At 35.5% G+C, this 26,519-nt stretch overlaps 1 protein-coding gene across 2 annotated transcripts; it reads left to right on the top strand.

Moving 5' to 3' along the window:
* Positions 1-13: 13 nt before the first annotated feature.
* On the top strand, positions 14-26,519 carry CHMP2B (charged multivesicular body protein 2B). Of its 2 annotated transcripts, XM_010978527.3 has the most exons (6): positions 14-315; positions 13,472-13,563; positions 18,190-18,384; positions 21,289-21,391; positions 24,518-24,624; positions 24,830-26,519. In XM_010978527.3, exons 1-6 carry the CDS (start codon positions 282-284, stop codon positions 24,938-24,940), a joined length of 642 nt encoding a protein of 213 aa, XP_010976829.1. In that variant the 5' UTR covers positions 14-281; the 3' UTR covers positions 24,941-26,519. The 2 variants fall into 2 exon arrangements, with proteins under 2 accessions (XP_010976829.1, XP_064352420.1); XM_064496350.1 differs by lacking the exon at positions 13,472-13,563.

Genomic DNA, 26,519 nt, shown 5'->3' with positions numbered 1-26,519 from the left:
CAGTGCGCAGGCGCGCGCGCAGACCGCGCAGACGCCGCCTAGAAGTGACTTCTCCAAAAAGTGTCTTAGTTCGCGGTCACCTGAGCTCCGGGCAACTCGGCAGCGGCAGGCTTCGTGGATACCCGCCCTCCGCAGGTCCTGCCTGGAGACCTCGCCCTCTCCTCTGGCCCATCCGCTCCGCCATCCCGAACCCTCCCGGAGTCCTGTCCTTTCCCTCCTGTTCTTTCCCAGTCGCGGGCCGGACCGGGCCGAGCCGTGCAGCCCGGGCGCGGTCCCTGACCATGGCGTCCCTCTTCAAGAAGAAAACCGTGGATGGTGAGTTCCAGGCCGGGCCGAAGAGGCCTAGCTCTGCGTTTCTCCGGTGTATTTTGGGGGCTTCCGGCCGCGATTCTTGTTGCTATCCCTGGGGGCGGGGCCGGACCAAGTGGCCCCACAGGTGACCGCCCTCGTGCGTCACTTTTCTGCTTCCTTATCTATTCTGACTCGCCCCACCTCAACCTCACCTGGGCATTCTTCTTCTCTCTGATAACATAACCTTTAAATCCTCCCGGCCCCCACCTCCGGTTTCTCCTTCAGCGGGATCCTGAGCATTTCATGAAGGGAGGATGCGGCTGGACCTTGGGGGGTCCTTAGACTTGGGGATGTGATGAATTTCTTCTTGATCTCATCTGCTTGTCAGTTGGGAGCTGTACTGCTACTTCTGGGCACCAAACCGGAAACCTGTATTGAGGTGGGGGAGGGTGTAATAGGCTCCAGTTGCAAATTGAACTTGAGTCTGGGTTAGTCTTGTGCTAAGAACATCCCATCAATGGAGATGTGATACAAATGCTTCTTGACTGACTCCAGTAGAAAAATAGAAACCCAGGGAAAGTGCCTGGATTTTAGTTTTCGTACTAGATTTTTCTCTCTTATGATTATCTTTTGCTGTCTAAAGTAAGAGATGTTGTATGTATTGTCCGCATAGAAGTTTATTTACATTTTAAGATACTTGCATTGCTTCAGACATTTAGCTCAGTGTCATGTTAAGGGGAAAAAAGTGAATATACAGGGACATACAAATTGATGTTTATAAGCAGTGCCTGTTATTATATGATTATATAACTGTTTAATTAGTCCTGATATTTTTTTTTTTGACTCTACCAGGAATCAGATTCATTCAAGTTACTTAAAATTTGTGTTTCCCATTACATGTTGATTCTAGGTTGCTGCTGGTTCAACCAAAGAATCACTTCTTTGTAAGGGTCTAACTCTGCCACAAAAGGAGCAGTGGTAGCTAGACAGTGATTGGTACAAACAGGGAGCTCAGTCCAGACCTGGGGTAACTCCTTCATTCTTTTGTATTGATTATTCCAATGCCAGCAAATTATTTTGTGGAGGATTACAAAGATGTCATCTTCACCCTGCCACTCTACCCTTCACTTCAACACATAATGTCATTTTACCTCTAATCTATCCCAGAGCATAATACATTTTTGCTTACCCTTAGTGGGTGAAATGGACTTTTTATTAACTGAGAAATACCATTTACAATACCTGAAATAACTACCAAGTTGGTATCGGAAGTAATACAATTATGTGAAATTGGTTTTATATGTGTTTTACCTGAAAATGCTGTTTAATCTTTAACATGGCACTTTATTTTTTTCAGTGTTTCAGTACCAATATTGTAATGTTCAGTTATTGTATAGTACTTCAAGGGAAAGAAAAAGATTTATTTTTTTGTTTCAGTTTCATAGAGTGAGAATTTACTAAACAGAGAAATGGGGCTGCATCTTTCTTACTGTGATGCTACAAATTAAATTTTTTTTAAATTAACATTAAAAGCCAAACATCGCAGTTTTAATTGCTTGATATCTGTCAGATATTTTCACAGACATAAATATCAGTTCTGTATTCTCATTGCTGTGCTTCCTGGTGCTTTCAGCAATCTAGTGACTATTGCACTTGAAGTATAGAGCAGAATTAAAAAAAAAAACAATGAGGATGTGCAGTGAGGGTATTTAACTGTATACTTATTTGCAGTTGGGTTAATTCATCCATGGAACAATGCTTTTGTTAAATAGACTTATTTGTGAAAAAAAGGTCTTAAGGCCTTTTGGGAGAACTACTGACTTAAAGATCTGTGTATGAAATTTCTGATTTCTGAAATTTCGCCACTGTTTACATTTACTATAACTACTAAACTGCATACTTGATGTTTTCTTAAATTATCATGTCAATTCAGATCATTTAATGATGTCTTAATTATAGATCTGTACTTTCATTATTTTGACATAGAGCTTTGTTGATGTTTTTATTTTTTGTTTTATTAAAAAGAAGGTGTTCTGTTTTGTTTAATAGGTGACAGCATTCTTCTTAGTAATGATGGGGCTATCTATTATGAAATTAAATGTATTTTTAAGCATTTCCCCCAATCATGAGACTCATTGATTATTGATCATAAGACCTTTTACTGTATGCTGTCTTTTTATCTGTTTCAGCTGTAATGAAATTCTGATATATAAGGAAAATATGTAACTGCTTATAGAGCTGGAGAATAATTGAATCTTTTTGTCTCTTTGAATTGGCTGGAAGAGTTGCACACTATATCATTAAAGAATACTGCACATGTAAATTAAAAAGGGAGGCAACAGTACAGCACTTATTACTGTTCAGAGTTATGTTTAATTCATTTTTGACACAAAGATGAACAAGTCTCTGCAGTGTGTACTTTGTTACAGAAATTAATGAGAATTGTACCTTAATGCCATAGAAGAGGAAGATTCTTTTGAATTTGAAATTACAATTCAGACCTTGATTTTCCTTTTACTGATTTATAAAGTATATACATATACAGGGCAGTGTGTTTATCTACAGTGTTGTATTTTGTTTTTGTTTTTTGTTTGTTTGGTTTGGTTTTTTTTTCCAAAGTAGACTAATGGTGACCTATTTATTGAAGCTAATCATGAACCTGTAAATCAGGATGCCGTGAGGACTTGTCATGAATGCATGACTAAATATATTTCTTAAAAACTGAAGTTCTTTAAGCACTATATAATTCATGTCTGTGATCTTCAATAAAGACAAACTTGAGCCAGCATTGTGTTAGCATTTGGTATCAGCATCTTAATTCTTACAAAACCTGTAAGTACTAGTGTTATCCTCACTACATAGGTGAGGAAGTTGAGAGGCAAAAGGCTAAGTAACTTGCCCAGGATCACACAGCTGCTAAGTGGCAGAGCCAGGACAGCATCCCTTTGAGTATTATAATTGTTATTTTTTTCTCATTTGGGATCTTATGGCAGTTTAATTTTGCTGTTCTTGCTAAGTACATGAAGTTCTCAGCGTTTGATAGGTACCATGTGATGCTTACTTTTGCCTGTGAACCAGACTCTCTTCTCTCATAATTAGTGGTAGAACTTTAATTTCTAATGGTGGTAGAACTAGAAACAACCCTCCTCATCCTGACTCTCCCTTACTCCAACGTTTTCCTAGGCAGTATTGCCCAATCTCTTTTTGCACTTCATCTAAACCTCTTGAAGGGGTAGTGCTGTCTCCTGCCTCCACTTCATTACTTCTCTGACACCTCCCATCCTACAGCAGTTTGCTTTACATCTCATGTCATGAAATCTTGCTACTATCATCAGTGACTTCTACATCACCAAATCCAATGGTAATTTTTTAGTAGTCATCTCTTGAGCTTATGTTTTGCATTTGATCTTGATAATAATTTCTTCCTTGAAATTCTCTTTCAGCTTGCATTACATAACACTGATTTACTTTTCCTCAAATTCCTCTGACTATTCTTTTTCCTTTTGGGCTTTTCTTTTCTTTTTTGCTTTCTTTCTTCCTTCCCCCCTCCTTCCTTTCCTTCTTTCTTTCTTACTTTCTTCTTTTAACCAACCCTTTAAGTGTTAGTGTTTTTCTTGGTTCCATCTTGGGCTACAACTATTCTAACTGTACATCCTCTCTGTACATGGTCTTATCTTAACCCTTATTATTTTAGTTATAACTTAAGTGTTGATGGATCCCAACTGTGTCTCTAGATATATTTTTCTGAGTTTCAGACCAGTATATTCAACAGTTTGATGAATATCTCCACCTAGATGCACAAGAGTACCTCAAATTAAAACAGATCCCAAACAGAGTTCATCACCATCTCCTTCAAGTCAGTTCCTTCCCTGAGCTCTCCTCCTGCAGTGTTTGACAGTTCTCAGTTTTGCCCTCTGTGTTCCATTGAGTACCAAGTCCTGTTCCTTTTGCCTATTAAATATTTGGCACATATGATCTTCCACTGTGTGCCTTCACCTCCTTGCTCTAATTCAGATCCCATTTATCTTGCTCATTACTGCATCACCTTTCTGCTTTTCTTTCCTGTAGCTTCATAGCCCTTGAATCTAGAGTTGCCTGTGTGATTGATAGACCCAAAATCCAAATCTTACTATACTGCTCCCCAGTGTAAACCCCTTTTTTGAGTCTCTAGCACCAGCAGGATCAAGTGAGTCCTCTTTAATAAGGCATGCATGGCCCTTCTGAATCTGGCCCTTGTCTTTCTAAAAAGAAAGCCATGTCCCTGGACAGCAACACTGTTCTCATATTCATCTCTATGTACCATATTCTTTCTCACTCTGATATATTTTTGCTTATGATGCATGGAATTTTTTTCTTCCTCTAACTAACCTGAACTGTCTCAGCTCTTTTCCTTCTCTAGAAATTCTCCTTTGATGCCACCTCAAACTATGTTAAATACCTCACTCTTTGTGTCCTTTTTTTTTTTTTTTTGGCATCTGCTTCCTGATTTGCATTCGCCAGAACCAAAGTAGATCCTTATGCACTTCCAGAGTTGGATTATGCTTTTTCTAAGTTTTTCCTACTTTCCATATTTGCAAGGTTAAAGAGAATCTTCAGCATAAATGAAAATAACTCTGCAGCAGTTTGTAATTCAGAGACTAAATTCCAAAATACTAGCATTTACTAACCAAAAGTAGTGTTCCCAGTATCCAGAGCTTACTATAGTCTGCACCCATTTTACCGCTACCCACCTGGCACCTTAGTGCAAGTTTAGAGATAATTTGAGGAATATTACTGACAGAAGAGGAACAAAGCTTCTTGGGTTTTTCCTCATTGGGGTGGTATCCATGCATGCTAGTTGTCCAGTGTTCAGAACCTGTGAAATTACAGATAAGTTGGATAAATCTCCTGTCAGGAGTCAGTTGCGATGCCACATTTTCAATAGCTCAAGAGGGAATAAAATTTACCATGTATATAAACTATGTCCCCTCCATTTCTCCCAAATAAAATGCAACATTCTCACGATGCTACCTACGGGACCCAGATCTCTCCTAGCATACTGTGTGTTCCCTTACTGCTTGTTACCCTGAATACTTAAAAACTCAAATTTTACCTTTTGTTTGGCCCTTACATTCTTGGCACACCAAAGAAAAATAATTGAATATGGGATTCAGGAACACAGTCCTGTCTTCTGATCATTTTTCTGAGCGAAAGTTCTCCAGACAGAATGGGTATTTCTGTAGGAAAGTGTCTTTCCTCTGTATTTCTCCATCCCGAGAATGATGCTGAAGAGTGGTCTTTCTTTTCACAGTACCTACAAGTCCATATGTCTGTGAGACTGTTCTTTCGAAGGACATTTTCTTCATCCCCTCACTTGTCAAAGCTGAAAAATGCGCTTTGACAGTTTTCTGGCTTGAAGCTGTTACTTAGTACCAAAGCCTGTGCCTTTGAGAACCACATGAGACCCAGTGGTAAACAGATTCATTTCAGTGAGTTCCTCAGGGTTTGAGTGACTTCAAGACTTTAGTGGTAGGAAAAAAAAATTCCTTGTTACTTCCTTTTGTGCTGCCAAAGGGTAGACTCCTGTTCTCTTGTTAGTGGCGCACCCCTTCCTTCCAAGCAGGTCCTGTTGAGTGTTTCAGCTTCAGCCTGGTTCTTAAGTGGCTCCTTGGCTCCATGGACCAGTATGTAGATAAAGCTGTTGGTGTGATCCTCCTTTGTTTCCCATAGTTTGTTTGTTTTGTTTTTATTATTTTCTTTACTATATGTTAAGACTGATTAATTAAGCTGATACCATTCCTCCCTGCTTTCTGATGTACCCTGTCCAAAGCCTGAGAAATAGATTTGCCGTGCATATCAAATTCTGATTTCTCCTCACCCACTCTCTCATTGTCATTGTCCTTCTGCCTCTGAGTAAATTTGGTTTTTAGGGCCAGCATTTTCTAGTTACTGACCTTTAATATTTCTTTCTTAACCCTTAACCTTTGAGTTCAGAGCATTTTTGCAGTTTCTTCTCCTCATCAGCCTAAGAAGATGGTATATCCCCACGTGGCCAGGACCCCATCCCCCTTTATTGTTCACTGGTGAGCTCTACCGCTCCTGCTCCAGCAGGGCTCACACTCCCAGCTCTTCTGTTCATAGCCGTGATCAGGGTTTATTTAGTGCCCTTGATCAGTGCCGCAGTCCCCACTGTTTCCATTGATACCAGCTTGCAGAGTTTCAAGATGAAATCTAAAGAGGGGGCTCACTTTCCTCTTGGATCTTGATCTCCAAAAGCCAGTTAATAGAGGTGGTCTCGTAGGATGTGGGAGCATTTTGTGCACCTGTCTCAATTCTTGTGATGGTTAGATTCAGGATAATTGGTAGGCAGTAAAGTTGCATAAATCAAAATGATTTTTTTCTCTGAAGAAATACATTTAAAAGCAGAAAATATGACATATTAAGTTAGATTTTAAAATCCATCATGACCTTATAGTACAGCACCAAACCCAGTACCTGGTAGAGGGGATGCTGTCTAGGAGACCAGCTTGAATCCCGCTGATGGTACGATCTGTGCCTTGTGCCTTAGCGCTTGTGGGGCTGTAATCCTGCTCTGCCCTGTAAGCTTGAGACAGGCCCCCTCCCTTCTCTCAAAAGATAGACATTTTAAAGGATATTACAAATTAACGAGTGTCCATATTTGCAGTTGATAATTACTTTTTGCTTTAATCCTCAAATATACATGTAGCTTGTAAATGAGCAGAGTCTAGATGGACAGCCATAATTCAGTTTGGAGCTTGGCCCCAAACCTCGGTAGAGAATTCTAGTGAGCTCGACTAGACCACATGAGAGGCCCTTTTAGATTTTTTTTTTTTTTTGGCTTTTCTTCTTCTTTTTTTCTGTAAGCAGATAGACCTTATTGACTCAGAAACAAAGAGGGCAGAATGACCTTCTCTGTCTATATCTTCTTAAGTCCAAAATTTAAGTCAGTGATCTTACCACACTGATGCACACATGGGTTATATTTTGTTCAGTGAGAAGAGCCTGAAGGGCTTGAGACAGGCTTTTAATGCTCAGAGTGGAGCTGGCCTGGGTGGCCCTTCCTAAGTGTTGTGCTGGATATGGGTGAGGAGAGGGTGGTGGGTGGGGCGCCTCCAGATACTTGGTACCTCACCGGATGGTAACAGAGAGAGCAGACCATAGGCACATGTGTGTACTTTTGACATTTTCACAGGTTGAAAGTTCCTTATACCCACCTGTTATGAATGCTTCACAACACCCCGCAAAGTAGATAAAGTGCTGGACTATAAGAATTCAGGGCACGCTCTGCTCTTCTGACTAGAGAAGGAAGCAGAGGATGGACAGGGAAGCACAGGCTAGACAGGAGCCAAGTGCTTCCCTTCTCCTAGGTCAGCAGTAGCTATTCTGTCGTTGTCATAACTCAGAATGAGAAGAGGGGAAAGCAAAAAACTGGAAGGGAAATTTCTGATTATTTCAGTGCTCCATGTTTCCATTATGGAAAGGTATCTATCATAGTTCAGATTTTATTATTGTTAAATTATAAGCCATCTTTCTTGCTAACCAATAGATTTTATTATACATGTTTTTAAAAAAATGTGTTCAAGTATGACTATTAGACAAAGTCTTTACAGTTAACTATGTATGTTTGTACTCCTTAGAACACTGTTACTGGGGTAGTAGTTGACATGAAGTAAAATAGGAATAGAAATAGGTAAATAAATAAATTAAATGCATTTATTTCTTGCTGGTAAAGAACTTGTAATCTTGGGAAGAAATGAGACCTACTAAGAAATAAATATAATGGAAAATAAACTTGGCCTTAAAAAATATTAAAAGTGTCTCAGAACCTTTCTCATGTTATTCCTTCTGAATTATCTAGAAGAGTAAGTAATTAACTGTGGGTTTAATGTAGGGATTGTTAAAAAATGAGAGTAATTTGTTTTATAAGATATACCTATCATTTCATGTAAAAAAATTTTTACTGTCTTTTCTTACTTTCCATAATATATTTTAAAGTGTTATGACTGTGTTTTAGTATATGGCATTAGATGCTCTTGGTTTATAGCTTAGAACTGTTTAAATATTAATAGGTCTATTAACAACAGGCTGTGGAAAGTGCAGTAGTTAATTTTCTTTATTTTTCCTCCTCTAATATACAGTGACAGTTATGGTGCACATAGTTACATAACATTAAGAAAAGTTAAGTCAAACTATCTTGATTAACTTACATGTTTTGTTAAAATTTCATGTCATAATACTTGTTTTTCAACAAAGATGGCTGTGTCTAACCTTTACTCTAATTCTCTGACACCAAGCTGGGTATCTCCAACAATTTAGTCCAGTCCTAACACTGACTGTCTGGAGTTAGCACAGACCCCACAGGTTAAGGGCTCAGTCCCACAAGCCTGTCCTCACTTAAGGGGCCCATCACAAGTCTTTGATTGCCACCAGTTCTTCTGACCGACCAGCTATAAATTCTAGTGTTACCACAACTCTGTCTTCAGGTTTGATAATTTATTAGAACAACTCTTAGAACTCAGGAAAGTGCTTTACATGCTATTACCAGTTTATTATAAGTATACAACTCGGGAACAGCCAGATGGCAGCACGGTATTGGCCTGGGTGGCAGGGGTAGGTAGGGTGAGGAGTGCGGCTCAGAGCTCCTATGCCCTCTCTGGACATGTTATCTTCCCAGAACATAAATATCTTCACCAACCCAGTAGCTCTTCCAATCTCCTTGTTCAAGGGTTTTTATAACCCAATCTCCGGCCCCACTCTTCTCCCCTGAGGGATTTGGCTAAAAGTCCCTACCCTCTAATCAAGTATTTGGACTTTCTGGTAACTAGCCCCACCCTGAAGTTATCTAGGGGTACCCTTCCCTGAGTCTAAAAGACATTTCTATCTCTCAGGAAATTCCAAGGGTTTTAAGAGCTCTGTGCTAGGAACTCAGGACAAAGACCAAATATGTATTTTTCATTATACCACTCTAGAAATGAAAACATCTATATTGATAGCATTCTAGATCTTAGCAGTTAAAGCTTTCAGCAGTTGCTTTGTACCATGTCAATTTTCTGGCCACAATTCAACTACCAATATGGTAGCTTCTCTTTCAACTCAGTACTGTCGTAATTTTAGAAGACCATTATTATCTCAATACTTCATCTTATCTTAGTTGAGTTCAGGGAGTACACAAAGGGATTGCACTCCAAAAATTAATTTGTAATATTATAGTTTTAAATTTAGAGCATATTTTCTATTGAAATAGTAGGAAAAGTGGTGACTGTTTTCATACCAGTGCATTGGCTTTGGCAAGATAGGAAACTAAGCCCAAAAGATGAAAATTGGCAGAGTTTAAGTGTTGAGGATGAAAAAGCTGATGATCGTTGTGAAAGATGGGGAAATGAGAACTTTCTTTGCTATTTTGTTTAGTATCAATCTATAAATGTCAGAGGAAAAATATCTTGTTTAGTGGGTCTAATTGTGTCTCCCCAAAATTCATATGTTGGAAACCTGAGCCCTAATGTGACCACATTTGGAGATAAGGTCTTCAGGGAGGTAATTAAGGTTAAATGAGGTCATGAGGGTGGGGCCCTAATCCAACAGGACTGGTGTCCTTATGAGAGGAAGAGACACCAGGGATGGGCACACACAGAGAAGAGGCCATGTGAGAACACAGCAAGAAGGTGGCCATCTGCAAGCCAAAGAGAGAGGGCTCAGGAAAAACCAACTCTCCAGCACCGTGATCTTGCGCTTCTAACCTCCAGACCTAGGAGAAAATACATTTCTGTTGTTTAAGCCACTCAGCCTGTGGTGTTGGTTATGACAGCCCTAGCAAACTAAGAAGTCATAAAATTTTAGAATAGGATCCCAACCAGTGCTCCAGGAAGCGTTCATGTCTAAGAAATGTTTATTCTTTAAAAGGACCCTCAGCGTAATAAATCTGTGGAATAACATATATTTTCCTCTTAAAAGTTGACAATGCATATTCATATATTAAATGTTCTTAGAAGCCTTGAAGCAAAGAAATCGGTTTAATTGTTTTCAGCATGAAAATTTCTCAAATATGTTTGTCTTCGGAATATCTCCTTCCTCTTCTTTAAATGAAACATGTGTTTCCCATCCAGAAGAAAGTAGATGAGGGGAGAGACAACTCCCTCTCTTTTTCATCTCGTGTAGATATTATATGGTTTCCTAGTCCTATGTTTAAGGAACATGTCGAATGTGTTCTTAGTAAATCCTGAGCATGAGATGTCCACCAATATAACTTAATTGAAATACAGGGTAAGCAAAGGAGGGGAAATAGATGTTTTGTATGTAGGATGTAGGAGCTCAGGCATCTTATATTAACTTTTATTGAGAAAGTCATTGTGGTTGATTAGTTATATTCTGTACAGTGACTTGGAGTGTTTTCATTCTGTTTGACCTGTATATTTTCATTGATACAGATCTATATTTATAAGGATTATGTCTCTGATAACTTTACTTTTTTGTTTTCCTAAAAGCGTCACAGTGTAATATCCTATTTAAAATCAGAGGCCTTGAAATCAGAATGCTTGTATATGAATCCTAGCAGTTTTTCTCCCTCGGGCAGATAACTTCAATGAATATCAATTCCTTCCTCTGAAACAAGTGAGCTAAGAGTACCTACCTTTTAGGGTTGTTGTGAAGCACTTAGCATAGCGCCTGTTACTTAGGATCATTAGTTATTTGTATCCTGAGTAAAGTTACATTATGACAGAAATACATAGAACATAAGTTGAGGTGCTCCATCACTAAAAAGGATAATGGTTGCTGGCTTTGTTGCTGTTTTAACTGAGATGAAATTCAGATAACATGAACATTTTAAAGTGAATAGGTCAGTGGCATTTTGTACATTCATAATGTTGTATAACCACCATTGCTAGTTCCAAAACATTTTCATCACCTCAAAATAAAACCTTGTGTCCATTAAGCAGTGACTCAGTAGCCCTCCCCGACTCCTGTCGACCCCCAACTCTTGGCAACTATCAGTCTGCTTTCTGTCTTTGTGGATTTCCCTATTCTGGGTATTTCACATGAGTGTAATCATATCTGGCTTCTTTTCCTTAACATAATATTTTTGAGGTTTATCCATGTTGTAGTATGTATCAGTACTTCATTTATTTTTATAACTGAATAATATATATTATATAAATATATGTATATGTGTGTGTGTGTGTGTGTGTGTGTGTGTGTGTTTGTGTGTATACCACAATTTATCTACCTGTTCATGGACATTTGGGTTCTTCCCACCTTTTGGCTGTTGTATATAGTGCTGCTGTGAACATTTGTGTAGAGTATTTGTTTAAGTACCTGTTTGAGTTCTTTTGGGTAGATACCTAGGAGGGGAATAGTGGGGTGATTTGGTAATTTTTTGTTTAACTTTTTGAGGACCCACCAAACCGTTATCCAAAGTGGCTGAAATAATTTACATTCCTACTGGCAATGTACAGGGGTACCAATCTCCACAGCCTCATTGACATGTATTACCCTTTTTTGTTTTTGATTGTAGCCATTTTGGCAGACGTGGAATGGTATCTAATTTCCCTAATGACACTTTGCATCTTTTTCATGTGTTTATTGGCCATTTGTATATCTTCTCTGGAGAAATGTCTATTCAAGTCCTTCACTCATTTATTAATTGGGATATTGGTCTTTTGTTTTTGAGTTGTAAGAGTTCTTTATATATTTAGGATACTAGACTCTCTAATGCGCCCGTGTGCGCGCTCTCTCTCTCTCTCTCTCTCTCTCTCTCTATATATATATATATATATATAATTTGCAATATTTCTCCCATTTTCTGGGTTGTCTTTTCACTTGATAATATCCTTTGATGCATAGTTTTTAATTTTCACAAAGTCCAGTTTATCTATTTTTTCTTTTGTTGGCTTTTGCTTTTGGTGTCATATCTAAGAATCTACTGCCAAATCCCAGATCATGCAGATTTACTCCTGTGTGTTGTTCTAAGAGTTTTATGATTTTAACTCTTATATTTGGGTCATTAATTTTTTTTTTTTAGTTAATTTTTATGTATAATGTGAGGTAAGGGTTCAGTTTCATTCTTTTTCATGTGGATATCTAGTTTTCCTGGTGCCTTTTGATGAACAGACTATTCTTCCTCTTGTAGTGGTGGTTTTATATCTGCCTCTTTACTAAAAAGGTACTCTAGTGAAGTGATTAGGTTCACTGATTCAGGAGACAACACTTGGATCCAAATCTGGCATCATTACCACTTACTACCTTGTGACCTTGGGCATGTTATTTAAACTTCCTCTCAATTTTCTTATATATAAAATAATAGAAAAAGCAACTCCATAGCATTATTGTGAGCATTATACTGTATAATATATATAAAGCACTTAGCAAGATTCCTGACAGTGAGAGAACAGTTTTGGCAAAAATAACTGTCCACGTCTGTGATCCTTCGAAGAAATCACTGTTTAGGAACAACTAACCCAAATTATAGTTCATCAGGCTTAGACTAATTCTTTAATTCTTCAAAAGGTGAGACTGATGCATCCAGATGAATTGAGATAAATTAGAAAAACATTAGCAGTGAGTGGACACTTACAGTGGAGTACATCAGCCATTGTATATGTTATTTACTCCTTAACAATTCCTATTTTATAATAAACCTGAGGTTTAGGTGGTAACTAACTTTGCAAGGTATCGTCATCTAACAATCAAGTGGCAGAGGTTGAATTCAGATCCACTTCTGCTTCATTGGAAGGTCTGCTACTTCGCTCTGTTACGATGTAAGTACTTAGTGTAGAAGAAAAGATTTGGTAAACACATTGCCTCTTCCTTGGAATTTCACATAATATTGGAGTAAGGAGAGATAAAACAGGTTTGTGTTTGTGTGTTTGTGTGTGACGTATGTGCCATATAAAACATGTATACTAATCAGTTCTTTAAGGGAATATTTTATTGTGATTTATATATATACTTTTGGCTCAACCTCAGAATATAGCATATTTGTACTTCTGTAATTTTTTATATAATTAATATTTATAATTCATTTTAACATTTGACTACTTTTTTAGTATACTGAATTGAAACAAGAATTTTTAACATCTAGTAAATTAAGATTTTTTAAATTGAAGTTTCTGAGTTCAGTATTTTAAATGGTATTGAAGAAGATTTTACAATCTATACATTTAGGTTTCTTTTGTGGTTCTCTTAGATGTAATAAAGGAACAGAATCGAGAGTTGCGAGGTACACAGAGAGCTATAATCAGAGATCGGGCAGCTTTAGAGAAACAAGAAAAACAGCTGGTAAGTAGAACATTAAATTTCAGTTTAACTTTTCAGACAAATTTAGAAATTAGTGTTGGAATAATTAGCTAACTAGCAAAAAGACACAAGGCAGGTGGTAAGTGATTTACTTTACTAAGAAATGGCATTTAACGCCTTCTTGCAATTTCTGCTTACCTTTGTTTACTTTGTCATTCCGCTGACTTTTACCAGGAGTCTGTGTGTTCTGCTGATTATAAAATCAAATTATTCTTCAGTTTGTGATAGTCATGAATGCCTAGAAGAAATATTGCTCAGAACAGAGCCACCTTCTTCTCTGTTCACAGCAAAGATAAAATAGTCCTAGAAACCAAGGGAGAGTAATAAAAAAAAAATTATGCTAACTCAGAGGTATCTTACTTGATATTTTAACTATTATTGGGTCTGTGATAATGACTGTACTTTTAAAAATAGATTGCCTGGCTATCGTTAAATATTTTTATGTTTTTAAATATATGGTGCATAAAATATTTTTTAAAACAGCATTATTGAGCACTATTGACATGCAATAGACTGTTCATTTTTAATGCACACAATTTGATAAATTGTGACTTATGTATTAACTCATGAAACCATTACACAGTCAAGTTAATGAACATATCCATCATCCCCAAAAGTTTCTTTAGTCCCTTTGTAATCCCTTCTGCCTACCCCGCCTTGTCTCCCTCCCCACTTAGGCAAACACTGATCTGTCATTGTAGGTTAGTTTACATTTTCTGGAATTTTATATAAATGGAATCATAAAATGGATTCATTTTTATATGGCTTCTTTCACTGTTAAGTATTTTGAAATTAATCAGTATTGTTACATGTATCAATATTAACTCCTTTTTATTGATGAATGTTATTCCATTGTGAGGATGTCCACAATTTGTTTATCCATTCATCAACCAATGGACATTTGAGTTATTTCCAGGTTTGGGTTATTTTGAATAAAGTTGTTACAAACATTCAATTGAAGTCTTTGTGTGAATATATGTTTCCTAGGAATGGGGCTGCTGGACAGATCACAGATTAAATGTATGTTTGACTCTATAAGAATGTTAAACAATTTTGCAACGTTGTTTCCACCAGTTTTATATATACATGAGAGTAAAGTTGTTTCACATCCTGGCCAATAGTTGAAGTTGACAATCTTTATTTTAGCCATTCTAGTGGTGTGTAGTAGATTGTCATTTTTAATTGCATTTCCCTAATTATTAATGATGTTCAGCATCTTTTCATGTGCCTATTTGCTAAGTCCTACCTAAGAAATCTTTGCCTAACCCAAAGTCACTAATATTTTCTCTTATGTTTTCTTCTAGAAGTATTATGCTTTTAGTTCTTACATTTAGGACTGTGAATCTTATTGAATTAAATTGTATTATGTTATCAGGTAAGGGTAGAGGTTCACATTTTGCATATTGAAATTCAGTTGTTCCAGCATCATTTGTTGCTGACATCTTTCCCTATTCAAATGCCTGTTATCTCTGGAAGATCAATTGTGCAGATGCACATGGGCCTCATTTTGGCTCTGTGCTATTCCACTGACCTGTATGACTATGCCTAAGCCAATACCACACCGTTTTCACTATAGCTTAATACTTAAGTCTCAAAGTTATATAGCATTAACCTTTCAGCTTTGTACTTCTTTTTCCAGAATTGTTTTGGCTATTTTAAGTGCTGTGTATTTTCATATGAATTTTAGAATAAACTTGTCAATTTCTCCAAAAACGATTAGATTTTGATTGGGATTACATTGAACCAAGTTGAGAAGACATCTTAACAATATTAAGTTTTCCAGTCCATGAGCATGCTATACTCTCCATTTATTTAGATTTTAAGTTTTTCTTAGTAGTATTTGTACTGGTAATTATTCAGCTCCTGTGCTTCTTCAGATTTCTGATATTTTTGTTGCTGGTATATAGATACATTCCTTTTTTTTTTTTTTTTGTATATTGATCTTGAATCCTGTAACCATCCTAAAGTCACTTATTGTAGTAGTCATTGTGTAGATTCTGTTAGATTTCTACATAAATGATCACGTCATCTGTGAATAAATAAATTTTTTATCTTCCTCTTCAGTCTTCATTTTTTTTTTCCATACCTTACTGCACTGACCAGACCTTCCATTGTTAAAAGTGGAGATAACTTCATCTTTTTTATTGATCTTAGAAGAAAACATTTAGTCTTTCAGCATTAAGTATGATATCAACTGTGAGCTTTTTGTACAGGAAACATTTCTCAGATTGAGGAAGTTTCTTTTTTACCCAGTTTGTCGAGAGTTTTTATCGGAAATTAATTTTGTCAAGTCTTTTTTTTTTTCTGTATCTATTGAGATGATGATCATAAAAGTTTTCCCTCCTCGGTCTGTTAATGTAATAAATTACATCATTGATGGATTTTCCAAAGTTGAATCAAGCTTTTGTTACTGAAATAAACTTCATTGATACTGATGTACTTTTTAAATATTATTTCAAATTGCTGAAATTTTCACAAGAATATTAGCATCTGTGTTCATAAAAGATACGAATTTGTAGTTGTCTTTTTGCATAGTGTCTTTATGTGATTTTGACATTAGGGTACTCCTGACCTAAAAGCATGAATTGATAGCTGTCCTTAACTGTTTTCTTTACTGGAAGGGTTTGTGTGTTTCTTTCTTTAATGTTTGCTAGGACTCATCAGTAAAGCCATTGGGAGTGAAGTTTTCTTTCTGGATAGATATTTAAACTACAAATTTAATTTTTAAAAAATAGATAGTGGAGGTAGGGGTATATAGTCCATTTGGTAGAGCGTATGCTGAGCACACGCAAGGTACTTGGTTAAGTTCCCAGTATCTCCATTTAAAAAAGAAAAAAAAAAAAAGGAAATGAATATAAATGAAAAAAAAAAGATACAGAATGGAACAGGCTATCTGCCTTTTTGAATGAACTCTGATAGTGTGCATCTGTAAGGTAATTTGTTCTTTTCTACTGAATTTTAAAATGTATTGATACCTTGTTTATAGTATTTTTATTATCCTTTAACATTTTTAGGATATAAAGTGATGCTCCACTTTGCATTAAATTCATGTGTTCTCTCTGTTGTCTGTCTAAGTTTTTTTTTCCTCTTCTGACTGGTTAGTGGTTTATCAATTTGATCAGTTTCTTGCAAAAAGATAGCTCTTGATCTTATTAATTTTTTGTATTTTTCCTAGTTTATGGATTTCTTTTCTTGCTTATATTATTTCCTTCCTTTCATTTACTTTGTTTTATTTGCTCTTCTTTTTTCTACTTTCTCTAGTTTGAAGTTTACAAGATATTCATTTTTTAAAATATGAGTTTTAGTGCTATAAATTTCTCTCTAAGAACTTTTAACTGCAGCCCACACATTTTGGTATGTGGCATTTTCATTTTATTAAGTTCAAAATATTAACTCATTTCTCCTTTGATTTTTTTTTTAAACCCATGATTTATTTCAAGCCATGTTGTTTAATTTCTGTTTGTGATTTTCTTTTCATCTTTTTCTTACTGCTTTCTAGTTTAATTTCATTGTAGTTAGAAAACTTACTTTGTATGATTTCAATCCTCGTATAGGTTGAGCCTTGTTTTCTGTTGCAGAATATGGTATATTTTAGTGTGTGGGGGGTTTTTTTGGTTGTTGGTTTGTTCTTTCTTTCTTTCTTTTTTTAGTGTACACTTGGAAAGAGTGAGTATTCTGCTGTTGGTGATGGAGTTTTTAATAAGTTTTGGTTAGGTCAAGTTGGTGATTGTGTGTTTTTGTAATTCTTCTGTATCTCTACAGATTTTCTTTCCACTTGTCCTAACAACTATAGCAATATTCTCAAGAAAGAAATTACTGATACCCCTCATGCTAATTGGGTATTTGTCTGTTTCTCCTTTCAGTTCTATCAGTTGTGCTTCATAAATTTGGAAGCACTGTTGTTAAGTGCATACGTATTTAGGATTCTTTTGACATCTATATATATTGATTTCTATATCATTATGAAATGCTCCTTTTTATTCTGGTAATATTCCTTTTTCTTAAGTTTTATTGATCTGATGTTAATGTAACCACACCAAATTTCCAGATTTTAATAACTATTTAAATAGAATATGTTTTTCTATCCTTTTACTTAGCTTTATTTAGGTAATTAAAGTTGGTTTCTTGAGGTAGCTTATAATTGCTTTATGTTCTTATCTGATCTGACAATCTGCCTCTTATTTAGATAATAGATGGACCTTTTCACTTAATGTAATTGTCTGTATTGTTAGCTTTAAATCTACCACTATGCTCCTTTTCTTTTTTTTTTTTTTTCGCTTTCTCCCACTAACTATCTTTAAGTATCCATTTTTTCCTATCTACTTTTGGATTGAGTTTTTAATTTTCTTCTGGGTTTATTGTGAGTGCTGTACTGTTTTGTAGACTTGCTTTGTATTTATGGATGAAGGTACTAGTTCTTTCTTCCCCATGTAAAAATGTGGAATAAATTGCCCTCTCAAATTACTGTTTTTTTCTGACTTTATAACAGCTTTTGTTCTTCATAATCAGGGGGAAAGAGTATATTGTATATGTTCAATCTGTTCTTCTTAAATCATTGAGAACTCCTCCTTAGTGGTTTTGTCCCTCTCTTTTTATTTCCTCTCTTAGGAATTAGAAATTAAGAAAATGGCCAAAATTGGTAATAAAGAAGCTTGCAGGGTTTTAGCCAAACAGCTTGTACATCTACGGAAACAGAAAACAAGAACTTTTGCTGTAAGTTCAAAAGTCACTTCTATGTCCACACAAACAAAAGTGATGAATTCCCAGATGAAGATGGCGGGTGCAATGTCTACTACAGCAAAAGTAAGTGGGAACCTTTATGTCCATGGCTTTATAAAATTTTATCTGAGATATTTAAACGTCGATATTCAAATCATATTTTAAAGCACCCTCTTACATATATGTGATACTGAATCTTTGTAATTTTTAATAAAATGAGTTATAATACTACAAAATTCAGGTAGGTATTTTGAGATTTATTACTGATTTGTTTTCATATAAATTTTTTGTTTGTTTTAGATCAGTTCCACTGTTCCAAGATTACATGTAGCTTCTAAATTTTTAAACTACTTAAAGTGGTGTTTGCTTTTTTCCCTTAAATTTAAAAAGATTTTGGGGCCTCTTACTTCATTATGCCATAAGTGTTGATATAATAATTAGAATAATAATTTCCTTTTTATTCATTTCCATGAATGTGTCAAAAGGACACATGAATATTGTCAGAAATTATCAGTTAATTTTATCAGGAACTTAGGATTAACTTAGTGTTTATAAAAAAAAAATCAGTGTTTTTTTCTACAGAACTTAAAGGACTGTGAGCCTTTCAGATATTTAATAAATAATGAGCTCCTTAATATATTAAGAACCATGAGAAATCAGAAGAAATTTAAGACAAAGGCTCTGCTTTCACAGATCTAACAGTTCAATTGGAGTGGAAGGAGGTTAAGATACGTCTGAAAAGGAAACTCACCATACATCAGGCTGTGCGAGGTGTCAGTGAACTGCACAAATCCTTGAAGACAATGATCTGAAAGGCTTTGTAAAAGACCTAGGTCCTAAAAATACCCCTAGGTTTTAAACATAGGGAAGGAAGAGTATGAATGTGAAAAGCAAAAGAAAAAAAGCCACAGAGGAGAGAAAGCACAGGTTTATATTAGGAAAATAGCACAGAACAGTTGATTCTTGTTATCCACAGTAGTTCTGGTCTATAAAGTCAGGAACACTGAATCAGGTGTATCGAACCGTTGCTCCTAGAGGAAGTGCAGGGTAGGTTTCCTGTGAGCCTTTGGTCATAGTTTTTGTCAACCAATCTATACCAAACCTTGTTTTATGTGTGTTTCTGTTGAAGGACGCCTCACTTATTATAGTTGATTCGTTAAAATTGAACTCATGGTCAGCAGCACTGTAACTCAAGCCCGAACAAAGCTTATCTAACAAATGTCTTTTCTCCACAAGGCCCATTATAGCCCTCTTACACTTAGCAACACGAGAGCACACTTTAGTACTATGCTGGAGGGCATTTTAAACGGTGAAATCACCAACCAGAGGCACAAAATAGACCGCAGGGAAGACACTAGTTTACATTATGAAGGCTGAGTCAAAAAGGAAGAGTGTCACCTTGTTTGACCTAAGCTGGAAACATGGGTGTTGGGTGACTCAAATTTTTTGCTGCTCTGCGCATGTCCACAACTGAACACTGAAGTACTGCAAGTATTGACGTGCAGCTATAAATGTATTTTAGTGAGTGGGCAGATTCACAAGTAAGGAATCCAGAAATAATGAGAATCAACTGTAACTGCCTCTTAGACTGCAGAGCACGTGAAAATAGAATGTGTCCATCTTATGTACAGGAAGTACAGTTCCTTAAAAAAAACAGAATATTTCAATATAAGTTTTATTTTCAGTTGTCTTACTCTTGATGGAGCTCAGTCATTTTATAGTGAAAAATACAATTAAGGGCAAAAACTTCTGTTTTCTTTTTTTGGTTTTACAAATCAAAGAACTAAACAGTGCCTAATTGGAGGAAAAGATCATTTATGAGCATCACACACCTCGGCTGGATCACCTTCCAATAATGTTGAGGAGGAAATCTACTCATTTTGCAATTTTCTGCAAGTGATAGGGTAGGAAAAGATACTTCATGTGGTCCTACCATACAGCATTGTCTGACTTAGAATTTTCACTTGAATTTCTTAGAAATATGTTAACTCAGGAAATAGCATATAAACTGAAATCTGAAGTATTGATAGTAAAAACAAATTGAGAAAGGCATTCCAGGTTAGAGGCAGTGTATGCAAAGGTCCTGTGGCAGGAAGGAGCACAGCACATTTGAGGAAATGAAAGATCAGCACAGCTGGAGGGCAATGGTGCAGATTGAGACTGGCTTGTTAAGCAGAGTTCCAATGATGTTTAGTCTCACAGGTCAATTATGGAATTTGGCTTTTAATACTAAGAGCAATGCAAAGCCACTGAGGAGTTAGGTATGTACGGGCTGGTGGGGAATAGGGGAGTACAGTGTCATACTTGAAAAGATTACTTTGGCTACAGCATTGCATAGAAGACTGTGTTTGTGTCGTATCCTTGAAACCAACATGTTTCATACTGTATACACTTAGACACATATATAATGATAATATATAAAATATTTTTGCCATACTAGATAACATTAATTTCTTTTAATAAAATTAGTTGTGAATATAAAACATAAGAAAATTCTTTTCACATATTTTTGCAAAACTCAGTGTTTTGATCAGTTCTTGAAACCATGGTAAAAAATGTATTAATAGGTTAAGTATGTATGCTAGTATATCCTTTAATTTGAACGTCAAACATTTTTGAAAATTTTTGAAAAAAATGTAAAAATTCTTTTTAATTTAGACTTTACCTGCTTGCCACATAGTAGGCAAATGTAGTTTTCCCATTTGAATAGCAATGAGTTTTATGTTGGCAGTGTTTTTTATTACATAATTTTTTGCCTACTGTTCAGATGAGATTTTTCACAGTGGTCTTTATAATATAGATGTTAAGCAGATGGCTTCCGAATGAGTACTTTATTTTTTTCTGGAATACTAACACTTATGTTTCATTATGGCAGAATGTATATCTTTAAAAAGCCTGCCTTTTTTTGATGTGTTCCCTTTGGACTTGTTCCATAGTAAAATTTTCATAATTATGTAGCTAACATGGATCTTTTTTATACATTTAAAGACAATGCAGGCAGTTAACAAGAAGATGGATCCACAAAAGACATTACAAACAATGCAGAATTTCCAGAAGGAAAACATGAAAATGGAAATGACTGAAGAAATGAGTAAGTTTAATAACTTGTAATGAAATTTACAGTTTTTCATCTTTGAATTCACAAGTTTATTGACCAGCAACCTCATGTTCTCACCTATGAAGGCCCAAGTGATGAGAAAGAAATGATACAGCTCCCTTCGAGACAGACGTCTTTATTGTAATTTCAGTGTATTTTTATATAAGGCTCAAAATTCTGTTCACATTTAACTGAAGGAAATTGTAAAATATACTATGCCATATTTCTGTGCCATATTTGCCTCAGCAGTTTTATTTTATTGATTAGTGGACCAAAACCAACTTGTGAATAAAATAGGTCTTCCAGGTGTAAGTAAGGTGGTTTCAGGCTTGTGTTGATTCTTTCATACTGTAGATTTGTTTATATTGGAGGTAGAGATAATGGAGCATTTTCATTCTTTTTTCTTTCTCCCCTCCCAAAGTCTAAATTTAATATTTAGTTTTATCCTTTTTGAATATAAACTACATCTTTTGGTGGAAATACAGAGAATAAAAGGAACAAAGCATATATAAAAAATTTATCATCATACCACCCAGAGATATTTATTTATTTTCTGTATTTTCCTGTATCTTATAAAGTGAAATAATATAATGTATACAATTTTGAATCTTATCTTGCTTATAAAAGACATAGTAGTACATAATATAAGCATATATGCATGAACTTGAATTTTCTCTGGTCTTTGTTTGCTTTAATATTACATAACATTAGTATAGCCTAATTTATTAAACCATTCTTACATTGGTTAGTAAGATTGTTTTAAAATGTTCAGTGTATTTGATAATCCTTTGATTAATATGTTTTTATAGTATCTTTGTCTGAATTTCTTTGATATTCTTAAGTATTAACTTTTATAAGATTTTTGGCTCATGCTTCTAGATTTATCCTGGAAAGACCATACCAGTCTTCATTTCGCCAATAACGAAGGAGTGACCCTTCATAGCCCCCTGGGCAACATTGAGGCATTGCCTGCATGATATGTCAAAACTGGCCTCATTGTTTCACAAAGATATTTTCTAATTACTTTACAACTGTGTAGGGATATTGCCAGTTTAGCTCTGCTTATCTGCTAGCATTTTAATTTAACAGTATTTATTGCATAAAATAGTACCTAATTAATTACTAGCATTACTAAATTCACCACTGTTCTAGTTTTCCAATTCAGAGTATCTATTTTCCTTCTAAGGTTTAATGATACTGTATGTGAATCTTTGATAGTTCCAAAAATTCTTTAGTTTTTACTTTAAACCTTTGTTTTTGAAAAAATGTAATTTTTTTTAACATCAGTAAAATTGTAATGACTGAGAGAACTGTCATTGATATAACAATCACAGTATCTAACATGTTTGTGTGGGTTCCAGTGGTGGCACAGGTGCGAGCAGATCTCAGCAGAGGAGTGAACTTTCCCATTAAGCTATAATGAAGTGAATCGATATGTGCACTTCAGGCTCGTGTCTGTCACACTTGTTATAGTTTGTATTTTAGTTATTGCTGGTTACTTGGTTTTTCAGTAAAGTATATTAACTTTAGTATTTTCATCCAAAGAGAAATTCAAGGTTTTAAATGGACATATCTTTTTCCGATTAGAATTATTATTGTATGATGTTGCTCCAAAACTTGTTCACATTCAAGTTTTATAAACAAGATCTTGGGGAAATTTTTATTATATCTTTGATTAATTTTGTTACACTTTCTCTGAAAGCACTCTTCTGTGTTAAACCCTAATTACACCATTCTGGTGTTTCTCTTCTATCCTTTTCTTTCATTTTTTTCTGCAAGTACTTTTTTCTTTCAGGCCGTTATGGACTCTGACCTGGACTCCCCACCTCCCTTGTTACGTCACTACCAGCTGAGTGTCAACTGCTAAATGATTTTTCCAGAAGTTTACCTCTGAGCATCCCAGTCAGGTTCCCACAGTAATTCTGACTACAAAATAAGATCCAGATCATAAATCAAAAACAAGTTGCTGGTCAAGCCCCTTTGTTTTGTCGTTGAGAACACTGAGGCCCAGAGAGGTAAAATGACTTCCCAGCAAAGTTGCACAGGCACCAAGTGGAAGAATTGAGATGCTAATTAAAGCCTTAACATTCACTTTACTTCTTCAGAGATTATACTCCATTTTTTTGGCCTTAAGCTCTTTAGCATTTTTCCAAATTGACTTTATACTATTAAACTAACACAAAAACTCAGATTGTCAAACCATGCTCATACAAATCAGAGATCTTAACCAGTATCAAGCTTTGTAAGTAATGCCAAGGATACAGGCTGTGAAGATGCACGTGCAGCACAGGGAGAGGGCTTGGGCGTCCCAGACACTTCCCCAGGTCTCTTCCTCCCGTATTAGACATGAGCTCTTTGACGCAGAATAGATGATGTATCTGATAGGTTTCTTATCATCTTAGATTGGAGAGAGCATGTGCTTTAGGAAATAAGTTACATTTATTGCTCAGATGGTCACCTACCTTATGTGATATTTTCTAGGGAGTCATGACCTGTAAACCGATAGAGTATAGCTGTAGCAACCCTAAATCTTGGACAGCTTGCTAAGAGCATCCCATAGACAAGGACTCTCTTGCTAGCAAATATCAGTCTGTTTACCAGGAGCCCAGTTAGCAGCATTCTTACAGAGAGATCAGGCTAGGTTTCTTGTCTTTCTTCCTCTGGGGACATTCCCCAGTGATTGAGTTAGGTGTGATCACAGGCCAGCTGCTTTAATTCTTTTCCCCTTACACATCTTAAATAACCAAACAGAAGAACTTACTCTTCCTTATTTGTGTCCCGTCACCCTCCACCCCATCTTTGCTTATGCTTCTCTGTCTCTGTTCCTTTAAATCCTCTGTGTCCTTGAAGGAGCCCCTCAGGTGATACTTAACCCCCAAAAGGAAGAATGTAATCTCTTCCCTTTGAAGCTTTATAATCATTTACCTTTCCATTTATCACAATCTGTTTTTTAATCTTTTTCTTCTCTACTTAAGTGTAAACTACCTAAGGTCTTCATTTTTCCCATCTGCTCATCAATTTTATTGTACTATGTAAATTTACAAAGTTGGGCCTTCTTCTAAAAATAGAAACCCAACCTGAAATCTGTTTGAAAGTAACTGTTTTGTTCCCCCCCTCAAGTCAATGACACCCTTGATGACATCTTTGATGGTTCTGATGATGAAGAAGAAAGCCAAGATATTGTGAATCAAGTTCTTGATGAAATTGGAATTGAAATCTCTGGAAAGGTATGAACATCTAATTTTTCTCATTCAGAAATATTTTCTCTACCACTTTTGTCACTTAATTAAATTTCCCTTTATGTTAGGTGCATGTTTTCAATATTTGTTTGGAAAGTAAATTAAACCTCTTTGCAGCACATCCTTTATGTTCTAACCCAAAAGTTTGATAATATAATGCACATTTTTTTCTCTTTTCCTCTTTTTAATGTAGATGGCCAAAGCTCCATCAGCTGCCCGAAGCTTACCATCAGCCTCTACTTCAAAGGCTACAATCTCCGATGAAGAGATTGAACGGCAACTCAAAGCTTTAGGAGTAGATTAATCAAAAAAAGCCATTATATTTTGCCTATCATAATTTAGTATAAACCAGGCACAGTGCAGATTCCTTTTACAAAATACATTTATTTTGCAAAAATGAAGACCATGAGTAAACAGTTGTTTCCTAGCCCATGGCTATTTTGAATCTTTTGCCAAAGAATGACAATGATGCAAAATGGAAACAGTTTGGATTTTAATTAGAACTGTTTGGGGGTGATGATGTGTAAAAAGTTAACTTTTCTGCATGGCATAGAGAATTATATTCATTACTTAGTGTTGTTTATGTTCCAAATCTTTTTACACTGAATACAAATTTTGTTAAAGCCACTAGGCACCAACTTAAAGAGACTTGTAAAAATATTAAAAGTAAATCATTAATTCTGTATCTGTTACTTGTCCTTTGTAAGTGATGTGTTATGACCACAGGCGATTCGGCTGCCAAATTATTTTTAAATCATCTAAAAGAAGAGTGCTATTTAAACATCTGTCTTAAACAAAAACCATTATGAGCTTTTCTTCTCTCTTTTTTTTTTCCTTTGGGAGAACATTCTAGTTGGTAAGTTTATTACCTTTCAAAATATTCTTGGCACCTGCCTTAAACAGCACAAACATATTGTGCACATATTTAAATTATTTTAACTGACAGTAAAGAATTACAATTTAAACTCAAATTGAAGCCTCTTACAAAAATTATCCAGGCTCTTTTTTGTAAAGCTTATAAAAGTGAATGTAATTAGCAAAAAAACAGACACTGAATTAATAGCATTTTATAGTAATGAAACAGTATATTTTAGTCTTTCTTCCAAGAACTGAAGAGATTTTCTCCACATGAATTAGAATTTAGTCACTTTAACTTTGAACCGTGTTTAAGATGTATTGAACCCTCTAAATCGAAGCCATCATTCCCAATTAAATAACACTGCTGTGACAGAACTCAACCTAAATTTTAAAATAAAAATTAGCATTTTTTTCTTGGTAAATAAACTACAACCATGTCAGAAATTACTGCCTGAATGTGTATTAATGTATTAGCTGTATTTTTTAAGGTGAAGTTGCTATGGTATTTAATGTATGTATGGAAAGTAAGAGGAAAGAAGAAGTGGCAGATGAGTTAGGTAGAACTTAGAATTAGGTGAGTTTTGAAAAATGATGTCATATGTGGGCTCTAGCTCATCCCACCAGAAAAACTCTGGAAGAGATCTGATAGTTGTAACCCCGTTAATTTGGGAGAATGGTTATTTCAGACTAATAATGATAATGTAGATACATTTTAGGATTAGTACACATGGCATATGGATTGGTGGGAAAAACAAAAACTGAAACTGTATAGTTTATAATCCATAAGCCATTTTATAATGTTCAAAGATAAGGTTCCTTTATTGATAGTATCAAATACAGTTACCCTGCACCATGATGGGTCAGAACCTTTCATGGGTTATGGGATGTTAACCCAGAACTTGTTTTGAATCTTGGATGTACATAATAATGCCAGCTAACTTTATTTACTTTCTTGTTTACATGTGGGGTTTTTTGTTTTTAAAAATTATTTTGTTAAAAACCAATAAAGATTTATTGCTATTATA

Source organism: Camelus dromedarius, chromosome 2 (genome assembly GCF_036321535.1).
Source record: "Camelus dromedarius isolate mCamDro1 chromosome 2, mCamDro1.pat, whole genome shotgun sequence".
NCBI lineage: Eukaryota > Metazoa > Chordata > Mammalia > Artiodactyla > Camelidae > Camelus > Camelus dromedarius.
This window is presented reverse-complemented; position numbering and strand designations above follow the sequence as displayed.